Below are 26,293 nucleotides of genomic sequence, written 5' to 3' on the forward strand. Positions count from 1 at the left end.
ATAAAATATATTTTCTAAATAAAAACTGATGATATTTTGTTCATAAATCGTAAAAATAGATTTTTTTTTAAAGTTTAAATTTATTTGAAAAAGCTGATAAAAATTTGTGAATAAAATTCTTTTATAGATATTGAAATTAAATAAAATTTTAACAAAAAAGTTAATGAACAAGTCTTTTATTAGTTTTCATTTTTTCTATATTTATTTTTAACAAATAAACTGTTATGTCTATTGAATATCTCTTTTGTTTAATATTTTTTATATTTTTATTTCGTTATTATAATTCTATTATTGCAATATTTCTTTTCAAATACAATTTGTAGTAAAAAACTATAAAAAAAAAATTTCATACAATTTAAATTAATTTTACTATTCAGTAAAAAACAAAGGTAAACGCAATTTATTTTCTCAAATAGAAAAATTAATAATTAATTAACTTAATTTCTAATTTAAAAAAAAAAATCAAACTCAGAATTGTAAAGTGTAAATGATTTCACAAATTGATAGTAATTTTGCAAATATTTTATAAAGCAATCGCTTTTGTCTTTTATTATAATTTTTTATAACTTAATGCAATAAGATTAATTTTTGTAATAATTTATATATAAATTCTAATATTGCCTCTGAACACGGGAAAACAAAGATAATGGCAGATGTTTATAGCAATTGTACACGTTTTTTAAAATATTAAATATATATTTTATATATATATGTTAAAACTAATTAAAGCGCTGGAGAAAAAGAGTAGATTTAAATACAGTTATTGCTTGTCAACTAAATTTTTAAAGAGTCAGAAAATTATTTTTATTTATCACATATGAAAATTAACATCAATCAGACCTGCATTAGAAGAAAAATAATAATATAGTAAAGAAAAAAAAAGGAAAGAAAAATACGAACAAAAAAAAAAAAAACTAAATCACACCCTAAATATAAATATCTAAAACACTTTAAAAATACTATAGAAAACTGCGTGTAAACGACAAAAACTCTCGAAAATCATGCAAAAAAAGGAAACAAAAAATTAATTTTTAAATAACAAACGTTAAAAGAAAGAAAAAGAATTTTTTTTTTTCTTTCAACTAAAATAACAGAAAAACTATATAATATACATACAGGCCTGAAAGACGTTAAGAAAAACTTGATAAACGAAAGCAAAAGCGTGACATAATCGCTAGAATGACACTGACGAGAAAACATGCGGCGTGCTAAATCCTTTTGTAAGTAGTTAATCATCTCCAAGATGCATGTCAGTCCAAAATTTTATTTTTTTAAATGAAAAAAAATTTTTATTTTTTTTTCGCATTTTTGCTTCTTTTATTTAAAAAAAAAAGAAAAAACTTTAAGGTTTTCGAAAAAAAAAGAAAATTTTTTAATTGCTTTCCTTGATATCAAGAATTATTGTAAAAAATTCAAATTTATTTTTTTGTTTTTTTATTATTTATAATAATAATTATTTATTACTTACAATAATAATAATTATTTATTATTTATAATAATAATTGTAAATTACTTACAATAATAATAATTATTTATTATTTATAATAATTATTATTATTTATTATTATATTCCCTTTCTGATTAAAAAAAAAAATTTAAAAGGTTTCCTTGATATCAAGGTTTATTTAAAAAAATTGAAATTTATTATCCTGTTTTTTGTATTATTTATTATTATTATTATTTTTTTTTATTATTTGATTAATCATAAAAATTCATTGATTATTCAACAAATTATTTTCACCGATTGCTAAAAATATATTTAGCGAATAATAAAAAAAATACAAATTTAAAAAAATCAATTTTTCTCTTCAAAAAAAATTTACCGAAAGAGAAAAAAAAATAAATTACAAAATATAATAAATTCAATATAATTGATTAATGAAAAAAAAAATCACATTTTGGACGTAACATGCATCGATAAGAAATTACGTGAAAATTGACTAAAATCTAAATGGAAAATTCTAAATAGCAATGGTTTCAACAAGGGATTGAGATCACGCGAGAAAAGATAAAAGCTATGGTCGTGTAATATAAAGTGGAGAAATATGATGCAAAAAAATTGTCAATAAAAAAAAAAAAAAAAAAAAAAAATATACGAAAAAAAAAATGGTTTAATCAAAACATACCACTGTAGGCACCTGACCAGGTACAAGTGCTTGGCCCGGTGTGAGCCCCATTTGTTGCATTAGTGCATTCTTCAGCGCTAAATGATTTCGTCCATTTATCAAAAGTTGATCTTTCAGGTGCTGTGGAGGATGGAAGTATTTGCACGGAGGCTTTTCTCGATTACATCGACCCTGAAAGAAGAAAAAATTAAATTAGTTAAAATAATTCAAAATCAATATTGTTTTTTAATAAATATAAAAACTTGACTATTTTTGATAAAAAATTGGTGCCATAATAGATTTTGGTACTAGTAATATTGGGGTTAAATATAAAAAAAAACCCTTTGGAGAAATTTTCAAAAAAAATACGATTTTTAGTTTTGGGGACTGTTTTAATCTTCAAATTACATTTTTTCGAAAAAAAAATCGCATAGTGGGTCTTTTGACTCCATATTTAGGGACAAGAATACCAAGAATCATCATTATTGTAAATTTTATCAAAATTGCCGAGGTCAAGTTGGTGCGCTCTCTACGATACGCAAAGGTGGCAGCGGTGGGATTGAAAAAAAAAATTCCAAAATACTGTTGGGTAATAATTTTTCTATAAATTATTATTGTCAGCACACTCTTTTAATTTTAACGATATTCCTAATGAGATATATTAATTAAATGTGCAATAGAAATAATTATAAATGACAGGCAGATATAGAGAGAGATGAAATTTTGAAAGTGAACACCATCCTGATATGAAGTTTTGAAGCAAACTCCGGTGACTGTTTACAAGCAAGGAGCAACTCCTCGTTACAAACTCAAACAGCAAGCTGCTCTCATATCATGGAATTGCGTTAAGTCGAGCGCGCGACTTGGCAAACTGAACTCGGATCTTGCTATCAAGCTACACGAAGTATAATCTCACGAGATTGTTGCTAAAGGTGCCGTTTAATAACTATAGCCTTTCAGAAATGGTGGTAAAGTGTCTTGCACACATATATACATATATACACATACAAGGGCTTATCATCCCTAATATCACAAAGTGCTCCTCATTTAGTTTACGTTGTTCTACGTGAGTGGCTGAACCTCAAAAGAGCATCTCCTAATATAATATATATATATATACATACAATTGATATTCCATCTAGTGTTTTGCAAACACAAAAGTTACAGAGAGCAAAATATATTTAATAATATAATGACCAAAAACATGGATGGCAAATGATGATACTAATTAGAGTCTTAACAATATTGGCTCAAATTAAGTTAACCAACGAGAGAATTCTGATAGAGAGAGAGAGAGCCAAGTACTTGGTTACAAACATCGTCTTAAGACTTGAGCCAGGCCACAACCTAAGTCTTCCAGAAAGCCAATGGCTTTAGGTAATAACTGCCTGTGAACACCAACTCGCTCCTCCCTTTGGTTAATGTATTGCCTAATTGGAAACCTAGCTTATATACTTGTTAAACTTACATTCATTTATGTTGTCTCAAAATTAATTCCTACTTAATACTCGTAATAAATTAGTATCAATTATCGCAAATAACGATATTTTCTCTTTTTCCTTCTTAACTTTAATAGCCCACTAACTAATAATTGGAAAAGCAATAAAAATGAAATTTATTTTTAGAATATAACTAGAAAAATATTTTTCTTGTAAAATTCTTTTTTTTTTTTATTTTACTTTCTCAATGGAAAATATTGATTGGTTTTGAAAATTGAGTTTACATGAAATCTCGTTTTCATATCTTCGAACAAAATATAAATCATATTTTACGACAATATCACTGTATTCGCATGTGACGCATTTATAACTTTGGAAAAAATATATTGTTATTTCAAACAAAATATAACTTTGATTATATTTTAAATTTTACTTTCTATTTTTCTTTAAATCTGAATTTGTAAAATTGCATTTATAATTTACTTTTTGCTTTTGACTTAGAAAATTTAACTAAAAGTAAAAAAAAAATTTTTTTTTTAGTAAAATTTAACTAATTCAAAAGCAAAAAGTGAGGGGTTCACTTAAATTTTTTACTAATTTAAATTTAGAGAGTTGATTTTTTTAAACAAAAATTTTATTTTCTACTATATTGGAAGATATTGTATAAAATTTTAGATTATATATGGGGAAACGGGAAATTTTCATTCAAAATTTTTTTTGGTCAAAACATTTTTTTTTCGAAATCTCTATGAAAAATAAGAAAATAGGTAGGTATTTTTTTATTTGATAAAATAGATAGAATAGAATAATTTTATTTATATTTAAACGTTAGAAATTGTAAGTTTCAGAATATTGTAAAAAAATAAAATTTTGAATTAATCTTGAATTATTTTACTCCGTAAAATAAAATCACTGCAAGTTTATTCAATGAATTGGATAAATTTTTAAATTCATAAAATTATCACAGGCAAAAATTGCGAAAACTTTCTGAATTTTGACACAATTTAAATTAATTATTATTATTATTCAAAAAGAATAATAATTATTGAATTTCTTTTTTAAAATAAATAATCTTAATCACGAGTACAAAGTAATAATTAGTTCCAAGAAAAATTTTTTACGTGCTTTCTAAAAAGGGACATAAGCAAAAAATTATAGGTTATGTTTTGCAGTGAAACATACACTGTAAAAATGGTTTTAATTTTACTATTTAAATAGTAGAATTACAAGATTCTGTAACAAATTTCGTTACAGAATTATGTGATTTTACTGCACTCAATTTGACAATATTAATGATTTTGAGGTTAGAAATACAAGATATCGTAAACTTACAGTACAGTGTATAGCGATTCCTCGCATACCCTATATGTAATTTTATGGACGAATGTAAAGTTACATTTTTAAGTTAATTTACATTTTGAAAATGTGAATATCATGAATTTTGTAAAATTACTAAATAAAAAGTAAAAAAGCAATTTTTCCATTGTAAAATCACATATATTGATAGAAAAATACATCGACAATTAAATTTTCTTTAAATTTAAAAATTTGTATACTTTTGCATTTTTTTTTTGCCTGATTTCGTTTACTAAACAACTATTTTAATAATCTGTTATAATTAAATTAATGTCGTTTCGTATGTCGTCTTGTTACATCGGGTGCTTCGAATCACAATTATTATAGTTAAATTTATTAAATTTACAACTTTTAGTAATTTTACAGGCGCTAGTGAATCCACATAACCTCAAAGTACAGTTACTATATCCTGTAAAAATGTCCCACACAGTGTAAGTTTTTTACCTCGCATACACTGTATGTAAAGTTAAAAAGAAATTTATTACAGTGTACAAATAATAGAACGCAACCTTTGCTCCTAAACCGTGCGTTGATTGGCTGATCAAATTCCTCTACTGGAAGTGGCGCGAAACTCCTTCAAATTTGAATCCTGTCTTAACTAAATTTATAGTTATTGTTAATAATTTATTTATTTTTGTATTTTTAAAAATTGATTGTATTAAAAAACCTGTTCGATTTCAATATCGATGTGAAATTGATTAGTCGGGGGTTTTTGGGATCGCTGATTACGAATCTGACATTAGTTTTTCAAAATTCAAAATGGCGGATCCAATATGGCGGACGACAAAATTAAAAATTGATCGGATTCACTTGAAACTTGTTACTCGGGGGTTTTCGGGGTCGCTGATTACAAATCTGACATTAGTTTTTCAAAATTCAAAATGGCGGATCCAATATGGCGGACGACAAAATTAAAAATTGATCGGATTCACTTGAAACTTGTTACTCGGGGGTTTTCGGGGTCGCTGATTACGAATCTGACATTAGTTTTTCAAAATTCAGAATGACGGATCCAAAATGGCGAACAATTTTTCAAAATATATCGAATTCTCTTGAAACTTGTTTCTCGGGGGTTTTCTGGGACGTTGATTATGAATCTGTCATTAGTTTTTCAAAATTCAAAAGGGCGGATCCCATATGGGGAACGACAAAATTAAAAATTGATCCTACTCGCTTGAAATTTGTTACTCGATGGTTTTTGGGAACAATTTAAAGTTTGAAAAAACTCATGTCAGATTCGTAACCAACGACCTCGAAAACCTTAAGATACCAAGTTTCATAAAAATCCATTAAAATTTTTTTCAACACACTTTTTGGCCCAAACAATGGAAATTCGTGTCAAATACTCATTGGATCATGAAAAATTTTGAATAGAATTTAAAATAAAATAAAGAAAGAAGGAAAAGAAACGAAATTGAATTATTATGTTTTTACAGCTCTAATTTTCCAATATACGTAGGTATATATATATATAAAATTGAGAGTGTTTAAAGGTGAAAGTTGGTTTGAAAATAAAGTGTGAAATTTGTGTTGAAGAGCAAGGAGATCTCTTGTGATTTTGGTTTGAAAAGCAGTCTCTCTTTTTCACCTTGACTAAAATCCTGACATGGAAGATGGTCGAGAAACAGGATCCTTCAGACCCGTGGTAACCCCACTTTATCTTGTCACCGACGCGACTCGACGACATCGTTCACTATTCCATGCCATTCAAGTCCTACGATCCTACCTTCATTGCTCTCTCTCTCTCTCTCTCTCTCTCTTCCTCCCTTTTTGGTCGTTGCAGCACGCCATACCGGGAGTCAAGCACCCTATGTGTGTGTGTGTGTGTGTGCGGGGGAGTAGGGAGGGTTAGGGTGCAAGATTACTAGGATTTGCGCCTAGATTTGCATATCGATTTTCCACCAAGAGACTCCTTCATATATGGCAGCAAACGGCGCACAATTTGCCTTAATTTCGCGTAGGGCGACAGCAAAACTTGCCCATATCATCTTGGCTCCCACCTGCAATATGAGATTTTCAAGGAAAAAGAAAATAATAATAAAAGAAGACTGTCGACTAGAGAAATTTGCTTACACTGTCACGTGGCATTTGTTACAACAAAAAAAAAAAGAAGAAATCTCACGCTGATTCTCTAATAGAATAAGAAAAAAAAGGTTTTGCTATTCACAGAGAATCCGGAGTGATAAAATTTTGAAAATAAGAATTAGAACATTAAGGCGATAAAGTTTTAAATTTCCTCAATTGCGAAAAAAACGTCAATTGAAATAATTTAATTTTGAATTTTTCAGGTTATGTTCGTAGTTTTGTGCTTTAATGTAATTTTAAGGTTATGTTTACTAATTTAAACTTTAAAGTGAGCTCTTGATCTAAAAACTCTAATTTTAAGGTTACTTTTGTCGACTTTAATCTCAGTGTCCTTTTAATTTTTTAGTACATCTAATTACATAAATTCTGTACTTCCGGTTTGACGGCATTTTGAAAAGTCGTGACAATTCTATAATAATAATAATAATTTTATTAGTTTGAGACTTATGGTATAAACAATATATACGCCTTACGTCACGAACTAATAAAATTATTATATAGAAGTGTCACGACTTTTTAAAATGCCGTCAAACCGAAAGGACAACATTTATTTATGCTGTTGGGTGTATTTTGACCTTTAAGGCGCTTCCAGAATAGGTGCAAAAGCCAAGTACAAGTGCAAGTCCAAGTTCAAATCCCATGAGTGCAAGAGAGATAGATAGACTACCTATCTCTTTCGCACTCATGAGATTGGCACTTGGACTTGGCTTTTGCACCTATTGTAGAAGCACCTTAAAACTTTAACCTAATTTTGAAGATAAGTTCTAACCTCAAACCTAATGATCTCTTTTCTTTTTTCAGGGCTAAAGTACTAACAAACCTAAAAATGTAACCTTAAAATTAGTTGATAAGTAAACTAAAAAACATTTATGTAAAATCTAATACTAAGTAATATTTGTTAAAGCACTGTGTCCTATTTTAAAAGTGGTAAAAATACTGAAAATGTAAAACTGCCCTATATTTAAAGTGTGAACATAACTTTGTTAAATATGGCAATTTTACAAATTTTGATGCATAATTCCCATAAATTTTAGTTTACTTATCACCTAATTTTAAGGTTATGTTTTCAGATTTGTTAGTATTTTTGCCGTGAAAATTGAAAGATCATAAGTCAAGTTAGATTTGAGGTTAAAACTTAACTTCAAAATTACGTCCAAAATTCAGGGTCAAAATACTAACAAAACCAAGAGGACATAGATTAACATCAGTATAAATAACCTCAAAATTAAATCCATTCAAAGTGGCAAACATAACGTCAAAATTCAAGGTACAATAATTTAAGATCTTAGATCAACAACCTAGGTTAAAATCAGTAAACATAAAAATTTGAGGTTAAAATCACATTCAAAATATTGACAAACCTAAAAACATAGATTCTTGAAACGACGATGAGATCTTTTTGTAATATCGGGTTATATATATATATATATATATATATATATATACAAACAAATCATAAATGTTATTTAAAATTGAAAAATCGCCTGAAAAGAATTGAAAATCGATATCGAAACATAAAACGATCAGCGGCAGTAAAAACTTAAATATGTAAAAGTGACTGGTGGGAAACGTTCAGTGTGCTTTTTTTCTTATCGCCACGATCAAAATCGTATTTCGTCGGAACGTATCTGATTGAAATGGATACAGTGACAATACTTTGCCATAAAGTTTATGTGTTTAAAACCGTATTCAGAAGCGTTGTGCGATTCTTCCTAATTCGCGAGAGAGAGAGAGAGTTCACTGAATTTAATAAATATTAAAGCCGGTTATTCGGCACGTGTGAAACATTAAACATTGCGTCTGCTTATATTTTATGAGTGTCATCCTCAAACATTATAAAGAGATAAATTTACTAATAAACGGATATGGTATTGCAGACAAGACAAAATGACTATTGTACTAATGATAGGAAACACTGATAGTGTCTCCGCGGGGTTTTCGCACATAACTCTTTAAATTTCCTCTCGTTAACATATACATATACTTTTAGTTATCGATTTTCCATGTGTTTATTTTGTTATCATTTGCCAATCTTAATCACGGTATTTTTTTTTCTCTCACTGTCTCACTAGTAATTTTAAAAACATAAAAACTGTACTTGTTGATATTCAATAGCAGAGGACAGTTAACTGTACGAAGTGATTAGTGTTTGTTTTTAAAATCAACAGATGGCGCTCCCTACTGTGTAGGTACAGCAGTTATCTCTTTTATCAGTGCTACTTATTTTTCTAATGAATTATTTACCGGTCTATTTCTGTATTTTTCTAATATTTTATCTAAAAGTAAAAATATGTAAAATTTTTACACCTTTTTGTCAACTAATATTAGTCTTTGACTGTATTCTTAGTTATTAGTCATTTCTAAAGCAAAAAATCAGCCGTAATTTTTAACTAATTTAGAAATTAGGATCACTTATTTTAATAAATAATAATTTTATTTTCGAAGCAACTAAATGAAAAAATACAATTTAAAATAAGACTCAAACACTTAAGCAAAAAAAATTTACTGTTTCTAAATCTCTTTATTTCGATTTTTGGTGAAATAATCATTTTTTTTCTCTACCCCGTCAGAAAATTTCCCCATATAAGCTCTTATATCGAAATGGGAAATAAATTCCGCTAATTCGACAATACATTTCGAGAAAATGTTCGAATCGTACATTTTATGGAGATACAGAGACGTCGCTAAAGTGGACCTTGAGCACATAAAGAAGTTTTATGAACCCAAGAACGGACTGTTTTATTCGAGACGTTAGACTAGTGGTCAAATTCATATCAGAAAATGTAAGGAGGGAAACGTTTACATGCTCGTATAAAAGTGGGGAACAAAAATCGAAGTATAGAGTCGTTAATAAAAGAAAAAACAAAAGTTGAATTCTAAATCTCGCATTAAATACCAAAATACTTGAGCAAGATTAAAATTTTTTAAATTACATATCCGAAAAAAAGTTATATATATATACATTTAATCAGTTGGTGATTCTGATTGCATTTTTCTTGATGCTTGTATTTTGATTCTTTTCACTCTCTTTTCTGTTTGCTCAATTATTTTTCCTTTCGACTGTGATCGATCGTCGTGTACTCTCTCTCTATATATATATTATATGTTTCATCTTCATTTAAAAAAAAAAAAGAAACGAAACTTTCTTCTACTTTTATCATTTCATTTTCCAAGGAAGCCATTTTCATGTACTTCTGTTTTATTTTTCATAATATCAAGAATAGGAGTGTGAGAGGGGGGTCAGATATACATTTTTTGCATGCTCTCAATATTCAGATTGCTGGTTTAATAAAAAATTATCGATTTTAAAAATAGCAATACTGATTTACGTTTTTTTCATAAGACTTTCTTTCTTGCGTCTGTTTTTTTTACAGAAAACGAGGAAAACTGTTCAAAAAAAATAAATAAATAATCAGTTCGCAAAAAGTTAGGATAGGTTAAATTAGGTTATGTCAGATTAAAATAGGATATATTATTCCAGGTTAGGTTAAATTAGGTTATGTCAGATTAAAATAGGATATATTATTTTAGGTTAGGTTAAATTAGGTTATGTCAGATTAAAATAGGATATATTATTTTAGGTTAAGTTAAATTAGAATAGGTTAAATTAGGTTAGGTTAAGTTAGGCTAGTTTGTGTCAGGTTAAATTAGGATAGATTATTTTAAGATAGGTTAGATTAGGTTTGCTTAGGTTAAGTTAAATTAGGTTAGGTTAGGCAAAATTAGGATAGGTTAGTTTAGGCCAGGTAAAATTAGGTTAGGTTAATTTATTAGATTTAGTTAATTTAGGATAAGTTAAATTAGGTTTTGATTTAAACTAGGTTAGTTTAGTTCAGATTAAAGTTGGATAGATTAGGTTAGATTAAATTAAGTTAATTTAAATTAGGCTATAGGTTAAATTAGATTAGGCTATAGGTTAAATTAGATTAGGTTAGGATAAATCTGGAATTTAAATTTCTACGGATGTTTTAACTACATATAATATAGAAACTTTCTATTCAAACAGATTTTGGATCATTTTTAGTCGAATTTCCTTTTGTTTGAGGACCGGTGTGACAGCGCATAGACGGTGGCGTCCTGAACTAGAATATAATTTGTTTCGTGTTATTTTAACACCAATTTTAAATTAAAATATAACACTTTGTTTCTCCTGTGTTACTTTAAAAAGAATTCCAAATTTTTTTTAAAAATCCGTTGTCCTAAATTTTGTTCATTGGAGAAATTTTCAGTGAACTAGATGAAAATTTAGTTTTTCACTTTATTCATTTATTTCACTTTATGTCAAGGTGAAGAGATAATTTTTCCTTTAACACAAATTCAGGAATCAAGAGTGAAAGAGTGAGAGAGAAACCAATTTAGAAAGGTCTCCATCTTTATATAAAACGGGCTAATAAACCTTAACCCAGTGCGGAAGAAGCTGGAAACAGGATTAAGACATAAAAGTTGGTACCTGATGCAGAGCTCAGCTCGTAACTCGACAGTCCATGCAATTTATATCTTCTATCGTAATTTACGAATCGTGTGTTTGGTACAAACATCGTATCCGTAAATTGGAAATAAAGTTTTCACGTTGACACTAGACGTGAGTTAGGAAGTTATGGTACATCGTAGCTGTATGTTGACGAGTCGACAAAGAGAGAGAGAGAGGAGTATGTGTGAGAGATAGAGAATGTATGAGAGAGAGAGAGAAAGAGAGAGTCAAGAGGATTCGAGAGAATAGACTATGGCAAGTTTGATGCAATTCCGGACAGGTTGGTCACGTCCTAACCCTGAAGTTGTCGCCACAACTCCTTCTGACGACCTCTCTATATTTCGCTCGTCCGGGTCTCTACGTACCTCTCGTGTATTTGGTCCTCTCTTTCCGTTTCTCTCCCGCTCTCATCGCACCTCTCGTCAAGTTTCAAGAACCGAGTTAATTCGAAAACTACAAGTACCAAAAAAAAAAAAAAAAAAAAACCCCACTTCTTTAACTTAGACTTTTTGTACTATCGGCGTTAAAAAAACTTATTCCCACTTTACCGGATGAACTTGGGTCAGAGATTGGATCAGCGATTCTGTTTTACGACAGATTCTCTTTTTCGAGAAAGAGGAGAGAGAAATATAGATATAGACGAAAGAGAGAGAGAGAAAGACGCGTAAGGTCAGTCAGCAAGTTAACAAGCTTATCGTAAAAGACTTGCTTTCTTGAATTGTGTTACAGTCTCAGGATATCGAAAAAGTCCACCCCTTATGTTATTTTTTTTTTTCTTATACCACTTTCGACAATCTAACGACATTAGGAAACAACTTTTCAAATCTTGCAAATCGAACAAGAAATCATATTACATTCTACTGATCAAATATATATTTTTTTGGGGTATATCAGAAAAAAAAATGGTAAATTTGATTTTAAGAATCTACATTACAGATTCAAAACAGAAAAAATAAAATTCTAATTAACTTTTATATACACTTTATAAAACGTTAATTTTTTACACATAGAACAGAATTGTGCTTTTGTATATACGTGAATAATATTTTGAATAAATATAATAATAACATTGTACGGATGAAACAATGTGCATGAGCACACAACAGGAACGTAATTACCAAATAAGCATTAATTCAAACTCGGCATCTCTTTCTCAAGCTAACCAACTTACGATATCATAATACTCCCCCAATGAAACTCAAAGCAGAGAGAACATTCTCTGAATATAAATGAAACACTAGCTGCAGAAACAGTTTCAAAGCGCGCGCACACACACACAACAACAACCAGTGTCACAATCAGATAATAATTTTCATGTGCGCGCTATTTTCCTTATTGCAAACTTCTATTCAAAATTTTACTTTAGAATAGAAACAAAAATGCATGTGGAGTTTTAAATATGGATTTTCATTTTAAAGATATTGTTGAATTATGTAAAATGAAAAAAAATAGATTTTGATCAACTTTTTTTTTTGAATATTTTTATAATTGAGCTGGAGGATCGAAAAAGGGCATATAACTCATTTGAATTACATTAGTTATGTGCCCATCTTTGATCCGGCAGGTCAATTATGCCACAATGAAAAAAAAGTTTAATTTTTATCCAGAGAATGGTATAAAAATTATACGCAACAAATTTTACCGCATAGTTGAGGACGCCACTGTCTATGCACTTTAGCATTAGCTAAAATTATCCGTAACAAAAATAATACCAGGTTTTTTCTGTGTGAATTCTGTCCTAACCTAAAAATACAAAAATTGCAATTCACCTTTTTTGACTGTTTAAAATTGAATCCGTTATACACATATTAATTCTAAGGTAATTTTTAGGTTCTTTATTCTTAAATACACTATTTTGCAAACCGATCAAGAACTAATTCATAACCTAAAAACTATCAAACCTAACCTCAAAAAGTGCAACAAACTATCAAAATATGTACTTATATCCCACACTGTAAAAATTTCCACAGTAATTTTACAACTTCGGAATTTGGAAAAAAGTGACCCCTGAAAACAAATTATCAGCACATTGTAAATTTACAAGACGGAAAATCAGAAGGTATCATAACCTAAAAGTTGTTTTTATTTTGTAAATTTTTTACTTATTATGTTTCCTTCAATTAAATAAGTGTACTTTTTTTATGTGAAATACCATTTTATGCACCGAAAAAAATCCTCTTGTTTCAAGAGGATTCCTCTTATTTCAATGCATATTTTCCTCTAGTATATGCTGCAAAAGGATGTCCTCTAGGTTTAAGAGGATTGTCCTCTATGTAAAATTATTCCTCTTTATTTAAGAGGATACTCTTATTTTAAGAGGAAAATATCATCTTAAAAAGAATTCTGAAATAATAAAAATGCAATCATCTAATTTGTATGTCATAGATATAATCTATAAAATTAAAAGAAATAAAATTTGTTATTCCATGATTTACATCTATTTGAGTATAAATAAATTGAAATTGATTTTAATTTTTTTTGAATAAATCAACTAAATCTATTTTTAATAATATTTTTATGCGCAAAACGTATAATTCATTAAATTTGAAAATTTATTTTAAATAAATTTTCAAATAAAATTAAAATAAATAAAAATCGTAATAAAATAAATTTTTAAATAGCATAACCTCAAAATTATTTAAATTTTCTTAAAAATTACTTTTAAAAATTTCTTTTACCTACAAAAATAGGCACGTATTGTCTTAGAATTTAGAGGAATATTCTTAAACATAGAAGATTATTCTAAATTCTAAAGAGTATTATTTTTATTCTAAAAAGATTATTCTGAATATAAGAAGAATGCTCTAGAATAGTCCTTTTGTTTCGATCCTCTTGAAATTAGAGAAAAATATTCTCATTTAAAGAGTAATACTCTTGTTTTAAGAATAAAATTCAAGAGAATTCTGTAAGAGGAATTTTCCTCTGAATACAAGAATATTTTTTTTCGGTGTGATATTAAAATACATAAATAAAATTCTAACACTCAATAATTGTCAGTATAATGAAGTGCCATATAAAAAAAAAATTATAAGTTTTACAAAACAATTTTTTTTATTTATAAAATTTTTTTAATTACTAGCAGTTGAGTGTTGGGATTTTATTTATGTATTTTATAAAATGGTATTTTACATAAGAAAAGTATATATTTAACTAAAAGAGATCTATGAAGTGAAAAATTTACAAAATAAAAACAGATGTTAGATTATGTTATCTTCTGATTTTCCGGTTTATAAATTTATAACGTGTTGAAAAAACCTATTAAACAATAATTTTGAAAAACCATCCGAATTTTATTTATATTTCATTTTCTACATTTGAAAAATTATTTTTTGAGAAACATTATTTTGGTGAAAAATAAGTTTTTGAAATAACAGATTGAAAGAAATTAGTAATAATTGAAAAAAAGAGTTTTTCTAGTTAGATAGTCATTACAAGAATTAAGAATTGCCAGTGTAGGTAAAATCGGATTGGAAATCTGACGGAAAAGCAAAACTCAATAAATCTAGAGATAATAGAGAAGAGATTGGTTTTATTCTTCTGATAGCTATATATGTCCATTGGGAGGGGTTTTTTTTTTAATCATTGATTCTGATGATGAAGAGGAAAGGAAAGGAGTGAAAGTGGTATATGATATTGTCAGGGGAAAAAAAAAATTAAAACAAGGAAACTATAATGGAGCGCGAAATAGGGAGACAAAAAAATAGAAAAATTATATTTTCTTTTAAAATTACAAAATATTTAAAAATTTGTAGAAGAAATTATAATTGTAATTTCATTTTGACTTACACTTCGACTTCCAACTTACATTTTCACTTTTTGTCAATAAAAATTTTTAATAAAAATCAAAGTCAAAATCAAAGTCAAAATGAAAAACAAATTGAAAGTCAAAAAATGAAAATCATAGAGACAAAGTGAAAGTCAAAGCGGAAGAGAAAGCGATAGTCAAAGTAAAATTTATAGTGAAAGTCAAAGTCAAAGTGTATAAGTCGAAGTCAAACAAGTAAAATTCTAAGTGGAAGTTAAAATGAAATTAAACAATCGCAAAAGAATGGTAATCGGAAATCGATTAATTATATCGCTATATCACAAATGGAGTAGTAAATAAAAGAATTAAAAGGAAATTTGTGGTGGTAAATCGGAAGAGAGAGGATGAATTAAAGGGAAGGGGTAGAGACAGTGAAGGGAGAGAATGGATTATTTCGAGAAAACTGAGTTATCGGTTAATGAACACCCTCCCTCTGTAACTCCACGGAAAGGGAGTGTTGAAGGACTCTAGACTCTAGTGCAGCGTACAGACCTAGGTCGTGACTCTCGAGGTTAAGGGTTGCTCGCCAAAGTCCCGATATTCTTCCCTAATACCGTACCGACAATTGCGGACCTTTACTCTTGTCACTCTGTTCACCAACTGACTGTGAATATATATATATATATGTATAAAATTTAGTAGTGTTTGCGAGTATTCGAATTCTTAGGCGTTTGTGATTCGTCAGCACAATTAAACGAATTAATTTGGCGATTCTTGTCGAGGATCATCGGTTCCCCCTTTTTGCTCTCTCTCTCTCTCTCTCTCTCTGCTTCTCCTTTATTTCTCTCTTCCCCGATTTTCCGCATAACGCAATTTTACGATGCTGGATCAACGTTGTCAAGTAATTCACATTTTGTTCCATAAAGCCGCGCGTTCATAATTTGCAGAATTACAATATATTTCAAGGATTTAGTTATTTTTCTGATTATATCGCAAATAATGGGATTATGTAAATTTTTTGTTTTCTTTTTACGTTTTTAAGAAATTGAGATTTTTTTTTTATTTTTCTCGAGGGTTTTTTTTGTAATGGATTTTGAAAATTATAACCTCAACACTAAAAAAAAGGGTTTTCGTTTTGACAACAAAACGTTTGGTTGGTATTTTTACTCTCTAAATCTGAATTAGTAAAAATGTTTACTAATTTGAATTAGTGACTCACTTTTTGCTTTAGAATTAGTTAAATTTTACTAATTTTGTTAGTAAAAGTTACTAATAATTAGTAAAATTTTACTAATTCAGAAGCAAAAAGTGAGTCACTAATTCAAATTAGTAAACATTTTTACTAATTCAGATTTAGAGAGTAAGCAATCAAAATTTTTCTTTTGCTTCAACAAAATTTTGCTTGTTTCAATCAAACTCTATATCACAGTTAATTTAAAATGATCAAACTGATACCAAAAGTATCAAATTGATGTAATAATTTGGATCATTTTGGTACTTTTAATATTGATGCTTTCAAATTAACTGCGTGTATAGTTAAGACAACAAAAATCCTTTTTTTCCTAATTTTAATTGTATCAAACAAAGTTTTATTGAGAAAATCAAAATTTTGTTGAAGGAACCAAAAATAAATTTTTTTTTGCTTGTTTAAGCAGCAACCAAATGTTTTGTTGTCAAAACCAAACCCTTTTTTTAGTGGATATTTTATAGGATTTTGATTCTTTGAGCTAGTCAAAACTTCCGTTGTTTTATTATATATAATATTTACGCTAAAAACAAAATTTATTTGATTCCAGTAATCGGTTACTTGATTATTATCAAATAAATATTTACTTGAATCAAATAATTTTTATTTATGTCAATTAAATTTTATTTGTGTCAATTAAATTTTATTTGTGCCAATTAAATTTTATTGGTTTCAAATACAAAAATTATTAATTCAAATAAAGTTTATTTAATTCAAATAAAAATTATTTGGTTTAAGTAAATATTTATTTGATAATAGTCAAGTAACAAATTACTTGAATCAAATAATCTTTTTTTTTCACTGTATTATTAAAATTATTATATTGTTATATTATTATAATATTTATTATCAAAATTATTCTATTATTATAATATTGAGAAAATTTGCATTAGTATTAGTTAGTAGTATTAGTAGTTGTTGTTAATTCAAAAAATGATCAAAAAATTATAGAAACTCAAAAAGAATAATTTACATAGATACAGAAATACATAGTTTTAGATTTTTTTTCAAAAATAATTTATAATTTTGAAAATTTTAAACAAATTAGAAATTGAATTTAAAACAAAATCAATTCACTCTAAATTTTAAATTAGTGAAAAGTGAGCTACTATTTCACATTAGTACACGCAAAAAAATCTTCGCCTGGAACAGCAATAAGTTTCTCTGGAAAAGCGATATATTTCCTTAGAATAGCGAAAACTTTCGTTGTTTTAGTGAAACATATCGCTGTTCTAGATAAAGATTTTTTTGCATGTAAGAATTTTTACTAATTTTTAATAAAATATTACTATTTGATTTAGTAGTTTCAATTTTTTTTACTAAAGTTTTAGTAAAAAGTGACTAAAAATTAGTGAAAAAAATTCTTACTAATTTAAATTAGTATTTTACTTTTCACTAATTCAAAATTTAGAGAGAGAGAAAAGTATTTATGCATAAAAACAATTTTGGTAACATAATTTAAAAATATTTTTAAGTTATGTTACCAAAATTGTTTCCTATGCATAAAAACTTAAATTTAATTAAAATTTCCAATTGTTTAAAATTTTAAAAATTAAATTATTTAAAATTTCACTCAATTTTTTTTTTAAATTTAAATCTTTCTTTTCTTTAAAAAATACACAGTTGAATTAACTTTTGTTCCGATTCTTTCTCTGATTCTTTCTTAGACTTTACTTTAGTTGTGAAGAAAAAAATAGGTCATAAAATCAATTTTCTTTCGAAAATTTATAAAAAAAATTTTATTTTTTTTAAATTAATTATCGTTTAAATTTAAAATAGATGGAATAAAGATTTGTTTAAGGGGGGAAAAAATTTCTAAAAATACACGTGATTTATAAACCTAAAGAGAGAGAGAGAGGTCACTAAGAAGTGTTTCGATTAATGATGTTAAAGGTCGTTAATATATCTTCAGTGACAGAAGTAGAAGACACACAGAGTGGCTTTCGTTGCAAAGTGAATACATATATATAAAGCTATAGATATATATATATATATATATATATATACAATATAGCTTAACAGGAAACAGTGCCATTGTCTAGGACCCCTTGACGACTTCCTGTTCGCAATATTTCGACCGGACTCGCGAATCGTACATTTAATGGGGATTTCCAAGCCTTGGGAACAGCAGGTGGTCACGCACCTGGAGAAAGAGAGGAACAGAGAGAGAGAGAGAGAGACTTTAAGCACACGACGACTGTTTTGTGGTATGATTGTATTTCGTGTGTGAAATGAGACGACGACAACCCCTCACGATACGTGGTTTTATAAAATTTGCAGCTCTTTAACTATGCTATATATACACACGAAAGTTTTTTCCAGAAAAAATATTTAAAAAACAGCTGCATACCAGATGATTAAAAATAGTTTTGTGTAATTTTCTTCAATAATAATAATAATGATAAGAATAATAATATTGCGTGTGCTTGAACTAGATTCATATCGTTTATTGGTGTCTGTGCGTGTGTATTTATAAATAATTGTACTCAAGTATATTTCGCGGAAATAAATGAAATTTTTTTGGCGCATTTCAAACGTTTTGAACAGGTTATTTAAATAATTGTTTTAAATTAGAAGAAAAAAACAGGGAATTGAAAATAAAGCAGGAAACAAAATACTTACCCACATAATTATCAAGTAATAATTAAATTAATAAATAATAAAAATAATAATTATAATTATAATTTTCACTCACATTTTCACATTAACTTCAACTCTCTAAATTTGAATTAGTAAAATTTTCAACTAATTTCAATCAATGAGTCACTTTTTGCTTTTGAATTAGTTCAATTTTACTAATTCGATAGTAAACAATTTTTTACTATTAATTAGTTAAATTTTACTAATTCGATAGTAAAAAATTTTTTACTATTAATTAGTTAAATTTTACTAATTCAAAAGCAGAAAGTAAGTTACTACTTCCAATTAGTTGAAATTTTTACTAATTCAGATTTAGAGAGCAAAATTAAATAAGTATAATTTTTATTTTCACTTTAATTAATTATAATCTTCACTTTCATTATCATATTCACTTCTATTTTCACTTCCACTGATTAGAAATAAATGAAAGTGAAATTGAGAGTGAAAATTAAAATCGTTAGAAGTAGAAATTAAAAGTGAAAATGAAACATTATACTAAAAAAAGGGTTTGGTACTTACAACCAAACGTTTGGTTGGTATTTAAGCAACCAAATTTTTTTTCTTGAATCAACAAAATTTTGGTTGTCCCAATCAAACTTTAGTTAGGACAACAAAATTCCTTTTTTTCTAATTTTGGTTGTGTCAAACTAATTTTGGTTGAGACAATTAAAATTTTGTTGATTCAACAAAAAAAAAAATTTGGTTGCTTAAATACCAACCAAACGTTTGGTTGTCAATACCAAACCCTTTTTTCAGTGTAGAATCTGTAGAAGTGAAAGTGGAAATGTAAGTGAACATTAGTATCAGTGAAAGTGAAAATATTGGTGAAAATTAGATTCAGTGAAAGTGAAAAAGTAATTTCCCAATCGACTCTCTGGAAAGTTATCCCCTTTGCTTTTATTTTCCAATTTACTAACTTTTAATAAGTCACTTCGCAAAAAAAAAATTATCGATATTTTTTTCCACCTCTGTAACTCTACGTTATACACTGTAAAACGAAAGGTATTAATTTAATACCGATTTTAGGTACTAAATTGTTATTTGGTTCTATTTTGATACCTAAAATTGGTACTGTTTTAGTACCTTCTTTTTACAGTGTAGAAAGAAATGAACAAAAAAGCAAAGAAAACAAAAGTGTAAAAATGAAAAGAAATATGAAGAAAAAGTACAAGAGCTCACGAAAATGAGATAAACTGAGGTAAAAAAAAAAGTGTAAAATGAATATCTAAACAGAAAGAGAACATTCTTGCGGAGTGAATTCACGAGCATAAATGGACTTAAGAGAGTGAGTCTGAGAGAAGAGCTCTCGAGTGGCTTTTGTGTGTGACTTTTTTTTTTCCACGTATACTTTTAGCACTAATTCCCAGCAACAAATGGCATAATCTTAGTACAATTCGTTTTGGATTCTAGAATTAGGTTGGCTGGTATTCTTTTGAAAGATTACGTACATTTTATATATATATATATATATACATATAAACGTAAGGAAACTCAAGGCGCCTTTGATGTACAGAGGATAGAAGCAACAGACACCCTGGACTTAAATGAGGATGAGGATGTTACGGAAAACGTGCTCGAAACCGGGAGCGTTTTTTTCCCTTATCTGCTATTTTCCCTCTTTTCTTCAATTCGTACTTTCTTTTTCCTTCTTCGTCACTTAGATTCCAGAAAAATTCCTTCTCTCACTCTCTAGGGTTTTTTTTTTCTTTTTTTTTCTTTTTTTACCTTTGAGAGTTCCTCCAGACGACCTTCGCTTTTTCACGCGAGGATCAACCAAGAACTACTTTCTTTGATGCTCCTAATTCACTAAATTATTATTCTTTGAGGGACTTCTTTTGTCGTTGTCGACGCTTCACTAAGAGACAAAAAAAAAAAAAAAGAGAGAGAGAGAGAATATTTTTCAGTTCCATGTTTTACTTTTACGTTTATCTCCTGGTATACTGTAAGGTGTATATATGTATACCATCATTAAGTTAGAGTTAGAAACAGGAAACTTTTTCGAGTGTTCCCATATAGTGATGCACTCGGAGGTTGAAAAACTAATTTTCAAGAAAATTTTCTACATTCCATTTTTATTTCTCTATATATCTTCAAGGAATTTGACATTTTTATATAAGATCGAATTTTCTCACATAAAGTTGAAAATCTAATATTCCGGGACAAATATAAATAGATCAGAAAAAAGAAAATTATTGTTTTTATTTTTTCAAAATATTTCTCAAGTTTTAATATTTTTGTTTTCTTTTTTTTTAATGAAGAAATTTGTTTATAGAATGGTAAATTTTTCTTCAAGAAAAAATATTTTTAAAAAATTCTGTCCGTTAAGTTTATAATATATTTCTTAAGGAGGCTCAACTCGTTGACATAACCTCAAATTGTTTTCAACAAGTAAAACTATATGTTTTTTTAGTTAAAAAATTATAATAGTATATAATAATAATTATAATTTTTAAATAAAATTGAAAATTATACATTTAAATCTTTTAAAATTTATTAAAAGTAATTTTACTTTCGTTTGGTAAAAAAAAACAATTTTTAGTTTTGAGGTTATGTCAAAGAGTTGAACAGCCTTAAAAAATAAAGAATAAAAAAAATGTATCTGTCAATTAACATTAAAATTAAAATAAATATTTCTTAAGAATACTAAAACGTGAATATTTAATAAATTATTTTAAATTATGTTTTTATAAATAATTATAATAAAAATTTAAAAAAAAATAAGAATGAAATTAAAATATTATTACAAGAAAGATAAAAGAATGATTAAATTGAGAAAAATTTATGAATTAAATTATTTGCGATATCTCTCTTGTAAGTTTGGGAAAATTTGTTCGTTACTGATAACAAAAATAATTATACATGTTTATCTGGAGTAATAAAATTAAGGCTATATTAAAAATCATTATAAATAGAATTCACATTCGTCATTTTTTTTCAATTAAAATTAAATTGCATTTTTAAAAGAAACATTTTCCTTTAAAAAAAAATAAATAAATAGAAAAAAAAAGAAAAAGCAATAAAAAAATTTTTTTAAAGAATTTTCAATAAAAACAGAAATAATGAATAAAATATATTTAGTTTTAATGTTAATCTCTTTTATAAACGTATTACGATGTTATTCTTCCAATGATGAACTTCCTGTTACGTCAATGTGTAAGTATCTTATTAATATGACATTATTTCTTAAATTATTCACATATTTTTTAAATATTAATATTTTTAACATTTTTTTTTTAAATTTTTTTAAAATATTGATATTTTTAAATATTTTGAAAAATATTTATTCAAAAAAAAAAGAAAAAAAATCTTTAAAACTCATTAAAAATATTTTTAAAGGATTGTAAAAAATTTCGGTCTAATTTCTGTCCCAGAAATTATTAAAATTTTACTAATTTTTAATTGAAAAATTATTCCTTTTTGTAGATTCTAATGTTTATGAAATGCCAGCACTTTCTTACAAAGAAAAATGTAAGTAGTTAAAAAAAAATAAATAAATAAATAAAATCAAATAGTAATAATAAAAAAGAAATCGACTTACTAATTTTTACTTTTGCAGATTGCAATATTTCAGAAAATGGGAATAAATCATTGTCAACAGTATGCGGTAAAAAAAAAATTTTTTTTTAAATAAAATTAAATATTAAAATTTCCATGATTTCAAATTTTCTATTTTTTTTCCTCTATTAATTTCAAATATTTATTTATTTATTTAATATAGATTAAACTAATTAATTTAATGTAAATTACATAAATTTATTTAATACCTATAAATTAAATTAATTTAATAATTAAATATAATTAATAACCTGATATAAAAGTAGATCACGAAATTTTTAAATATAAATATTTTTTAATATTGTATAATTTTCAATTTTAAAAATTGTAGAAATCTGTACGGATATTGAAAACTTGGACAGAATCGCCAAAGAAATGTGTGGTAAGAATTGAAATCATTTTTTTGAAAAAATAATATTTTAATTAAATATTAGTTGTAAATAATAAATCATAGCTTATAAAATAAATAATAAATAAATAAATAAATAAATAATAGTAATAATAGTAATAATAATAATAATAATAAAAAATCATAAATCATTTCTTATAAAAAAATCATTATTTACAAAAAATAAAATATAAATAAAAGACATAAATTAAATATGAAATTCAATTTCATATTTATGTCATAAATTTCAATTTTCATTCCATTTTGAATTGCAGACAAAATAATTAATTTTAAAAATAACAAAATTCTATTTCGACATTTTAAATCGAAATTGTATAAAAAATATTTCGAAAAATGTCATCCCAATGAAAACATGTTCTATGGAGTAATTTCATTTGGATTATTATCATTAAAAGAATGGTGGCAACAATCAATTGGTAGCGAAGAATGTGGTAAGATTTTTTTTCGATAATATAAAGTTATAAATTACTAAATCTTGGATAATATTAAATAATAAATAATTAAATCTTTTTTTTTACAGTTCAAGTATAAAAAAAAATTAGCAGCTTTTTCTTTCATCATTTACATATATATTACCTATTAATTTTTAATTATTAAAAAAATAAAAAATTCTTCAATTATTAAAAATTCAATTTTTCACACAGAATTAAAAAAGAAAAATTCAAGAAAATTTGAATTCTACAAATTTCTTATCAAATGTTCTATAGTTAGAAATAAAATTTCATTCGAAATATTAATAAATAATTAATAAAAAAAACTTTAATAATACTTTTTCCTTTGATATTATTTATTTTTTGAAAAAAGAAAAAAATGAAAAAATTATTAAATTAATAATTAAATTATTAATTATTATTATAAATTTATTTTATTATCAATTAATAAAATAATACTGGCTTTAAAAAATTGACACAATTATAAAAAATAAATTTTGGTGTTTGATTCATTTTTCCATTTTGTTTTTTCTTTTTTGTCACGTAAAAAATCTCTTGGGTTTTATCTTTTGTGTAAAATGTGAATTTTAATAAAAAGTAAGTATATGGGTCTTATTATTTATACTAGTTATATAGACTTGTCCTAAATTTCACAAAAAAAATGTTACACTTGATCTAGTAAACTTGTACTACTTTTATTTTATTAGTTCAACGATGTTATTTTTTTTTAACCAATGATATTTATCCACAAGAAAATTGACAACCAATCAAATAATCAGATCTATTAAATGATTTCTATATAAATACTAACAAATTTTTTATTTTTCATTCTTGTGTTTATAGTCATATTATATTTTCGTGCAATTTCTTGAAAAAAATTAACAACAACAAAAATGAAATTTTTAAATATCTTTTTTATTATTTTTGTACTTTTTGGTGTATACTTTTTGCAATGTTATTCTTTTAGACTTAATGTTATTCACAGATGTAAGTATTTTTATTCTTTTTTTTTTATATTTGTATATACTTTATGGCAAATTTAAATAATATATTAAAAATTTAATTTCAAAAAAAGTTAAAAAAAATATATTTAAAAAATAGTTAAATTTTAAAACTTTTTAAATTTATTCATTTTTTATTTATTCAGTTAATTATTTTTTATTCATTTATTATTAAAATTTTGTTTAGAATTCAAATATTTCAAATTGTTAAAAATTCAATATATTTTTTCCTTTTTTTCTTTTTTAATAATAATAATAATAATAATAATTTTGTTTAGAATTCGAATAATTTATAAAAATAAGAAATAATAAATTATTCAATTATTGTTTTTTTTTTGTAGCATGTTATGATGTCAAGCCTCCTCATGGAAGTAAAAGAGAAATTTGTGGTAAGAATAGTATATTATGTGGCAAGCACGTAAAGTAGTACTTTTTAGGTGAGGATGTAATTTTCAGTACGAGCTGTCGTTAGTGCGACGTAGGTGAGACGAAGGCGAGCTGTAGGTGAGATGAAGACGAGCCGAAGGCGAGTCGAGTCGAGCCGAAAGCGAGCCGAGTCGAACCGAAGTCGCACAGACAGCGAGTATTGAAATCATCCGAACCTAAAAATTACTACGTGCGAGCCACATACGCTATTTTTTTCGCCATTGTTATGAAAAAGTGAAACAATTTTAAAGAAAAAAAATAATAAAAATTGATAAATAAAATAAAAGCAAAAAAAAAAAATTATGCAAAAATTAACAACTGCCTAAAAAAGACTTTATAGGGCAGTTTACTGCCTAAAAAAGACTTTATACGGCAGTTTGCTGCCTAAAAAAGTCTTTTTTAGGCAGTTGGCCCAAACTGCCTTAAAAAGTGCTACTTTATCTGCCCAAAACAGGCACAAAAAAGACACTTTTTCATGTCAATGGCGAAAAAATAAATATTTTGTTTATTTTGAAAAATACGATTTTTATACTTTTCCTATTTTATTTATTTATTTATAAAAATAAATAAAAAAAATATAAAAATAAATTTTTTGCAAATCGACTCTTTTTTATTTACAAAATATTGTAAGTTTAATATTAATTTTAATGTACTTCAAAAGTTAATGATATTTTCTTTTTTTTTTTGCAGAAATTTGTGTAGATGCGAAAAATTTAGCAGATTGGTTTGGATCACTTTGTGGTATGAGAACAGTTATTTTATATAATAAAATAAATAAAAAAAAAACATAAAATAAAAGAAAAGTAAAAGAAAAGAAATAAAACAATCATCATAATAAAGGAAATAAAATATTAAAAAAAAAAAAAAAAATTAATAGTAAACAAATTTTTTAAATCACTTAATTATTTTAAAAACTTTAAAACATTTTACAGAAAAGAAATTGAATAGTGTGCCACTGCAGTTTGGAATTTTCTTTGGATTATTTCAAAATAAAGTTTCACTATTTCAACAAAAAAAATGTACACAGGTGAAAAATCTACTAACATTACCAGGATCACAAAATTTAATTTCTCTGATTAATTCATTGACTGAAGACAATAGCACTAAGAAAGATAATCAAATATGTGGTAAGTTAATTAAATAAAAAAAGTAAATACAATTTTTGAAATTTCTTTCTATGACATATTTTAAAAATAAAATTGTTCCTTTTCAGTATCAGTTAAAACGACTTTGACACTTCCGGGTAAGATGTTTTAAAATAACAATTAAACATTATTCATAACGTAAAATAGATTTTTCATAAATATTTTAAACTTGTCCTAAATTTTTTTTTTTCCTATTCGTAAATATCTCTAAAAAAAATTTTTTCTTTTTTAGAAAATGG

General features: G+C 26.1%; 1 protein-coding gene across 9 annotated transcripts in view; it reads right to left on the minus strand.

Moving 5' to 3' along the window:
- LOC127278033 (uncharacterized) overlaps positions 1–26,293 on the minus strand; it is a 471,303-nt gene that overhangs the window by 40,666 nt on the left and 404,344 nt on the right. For all 9 annotated transcript variants that reach the window (XM_051299533.1, XM_051299534.1, XM_051299535.1 and 6 more), the window contains one exon: positions 2,127–2,297. In XM_051299533.1, coding sequence (XP_051155490.1) covers positions 2,127–2,297 — 171 coding nt within the window. The remainder of the gene's footprint in view (positions 1–2,126; positions 2,298–26,293) is intronic.

Source organism: Leptopilina boulardi, unplaced genomic scaffold (genome assembly GCF_019393585.1).
Source record: "Leptopilina boulardi isolate dan_hultmark-lab unplaced genomic scaffold, ZJU_Lbou_2.1 LbouV2_194, whole genome shotgun sequence".
Lineage (NCBI taxonomy): Eukaryota > Metazoa > Arthropoda > Insecta > Hymenoptera > Figitidae > Leptopilina > Leptopilina boulardi.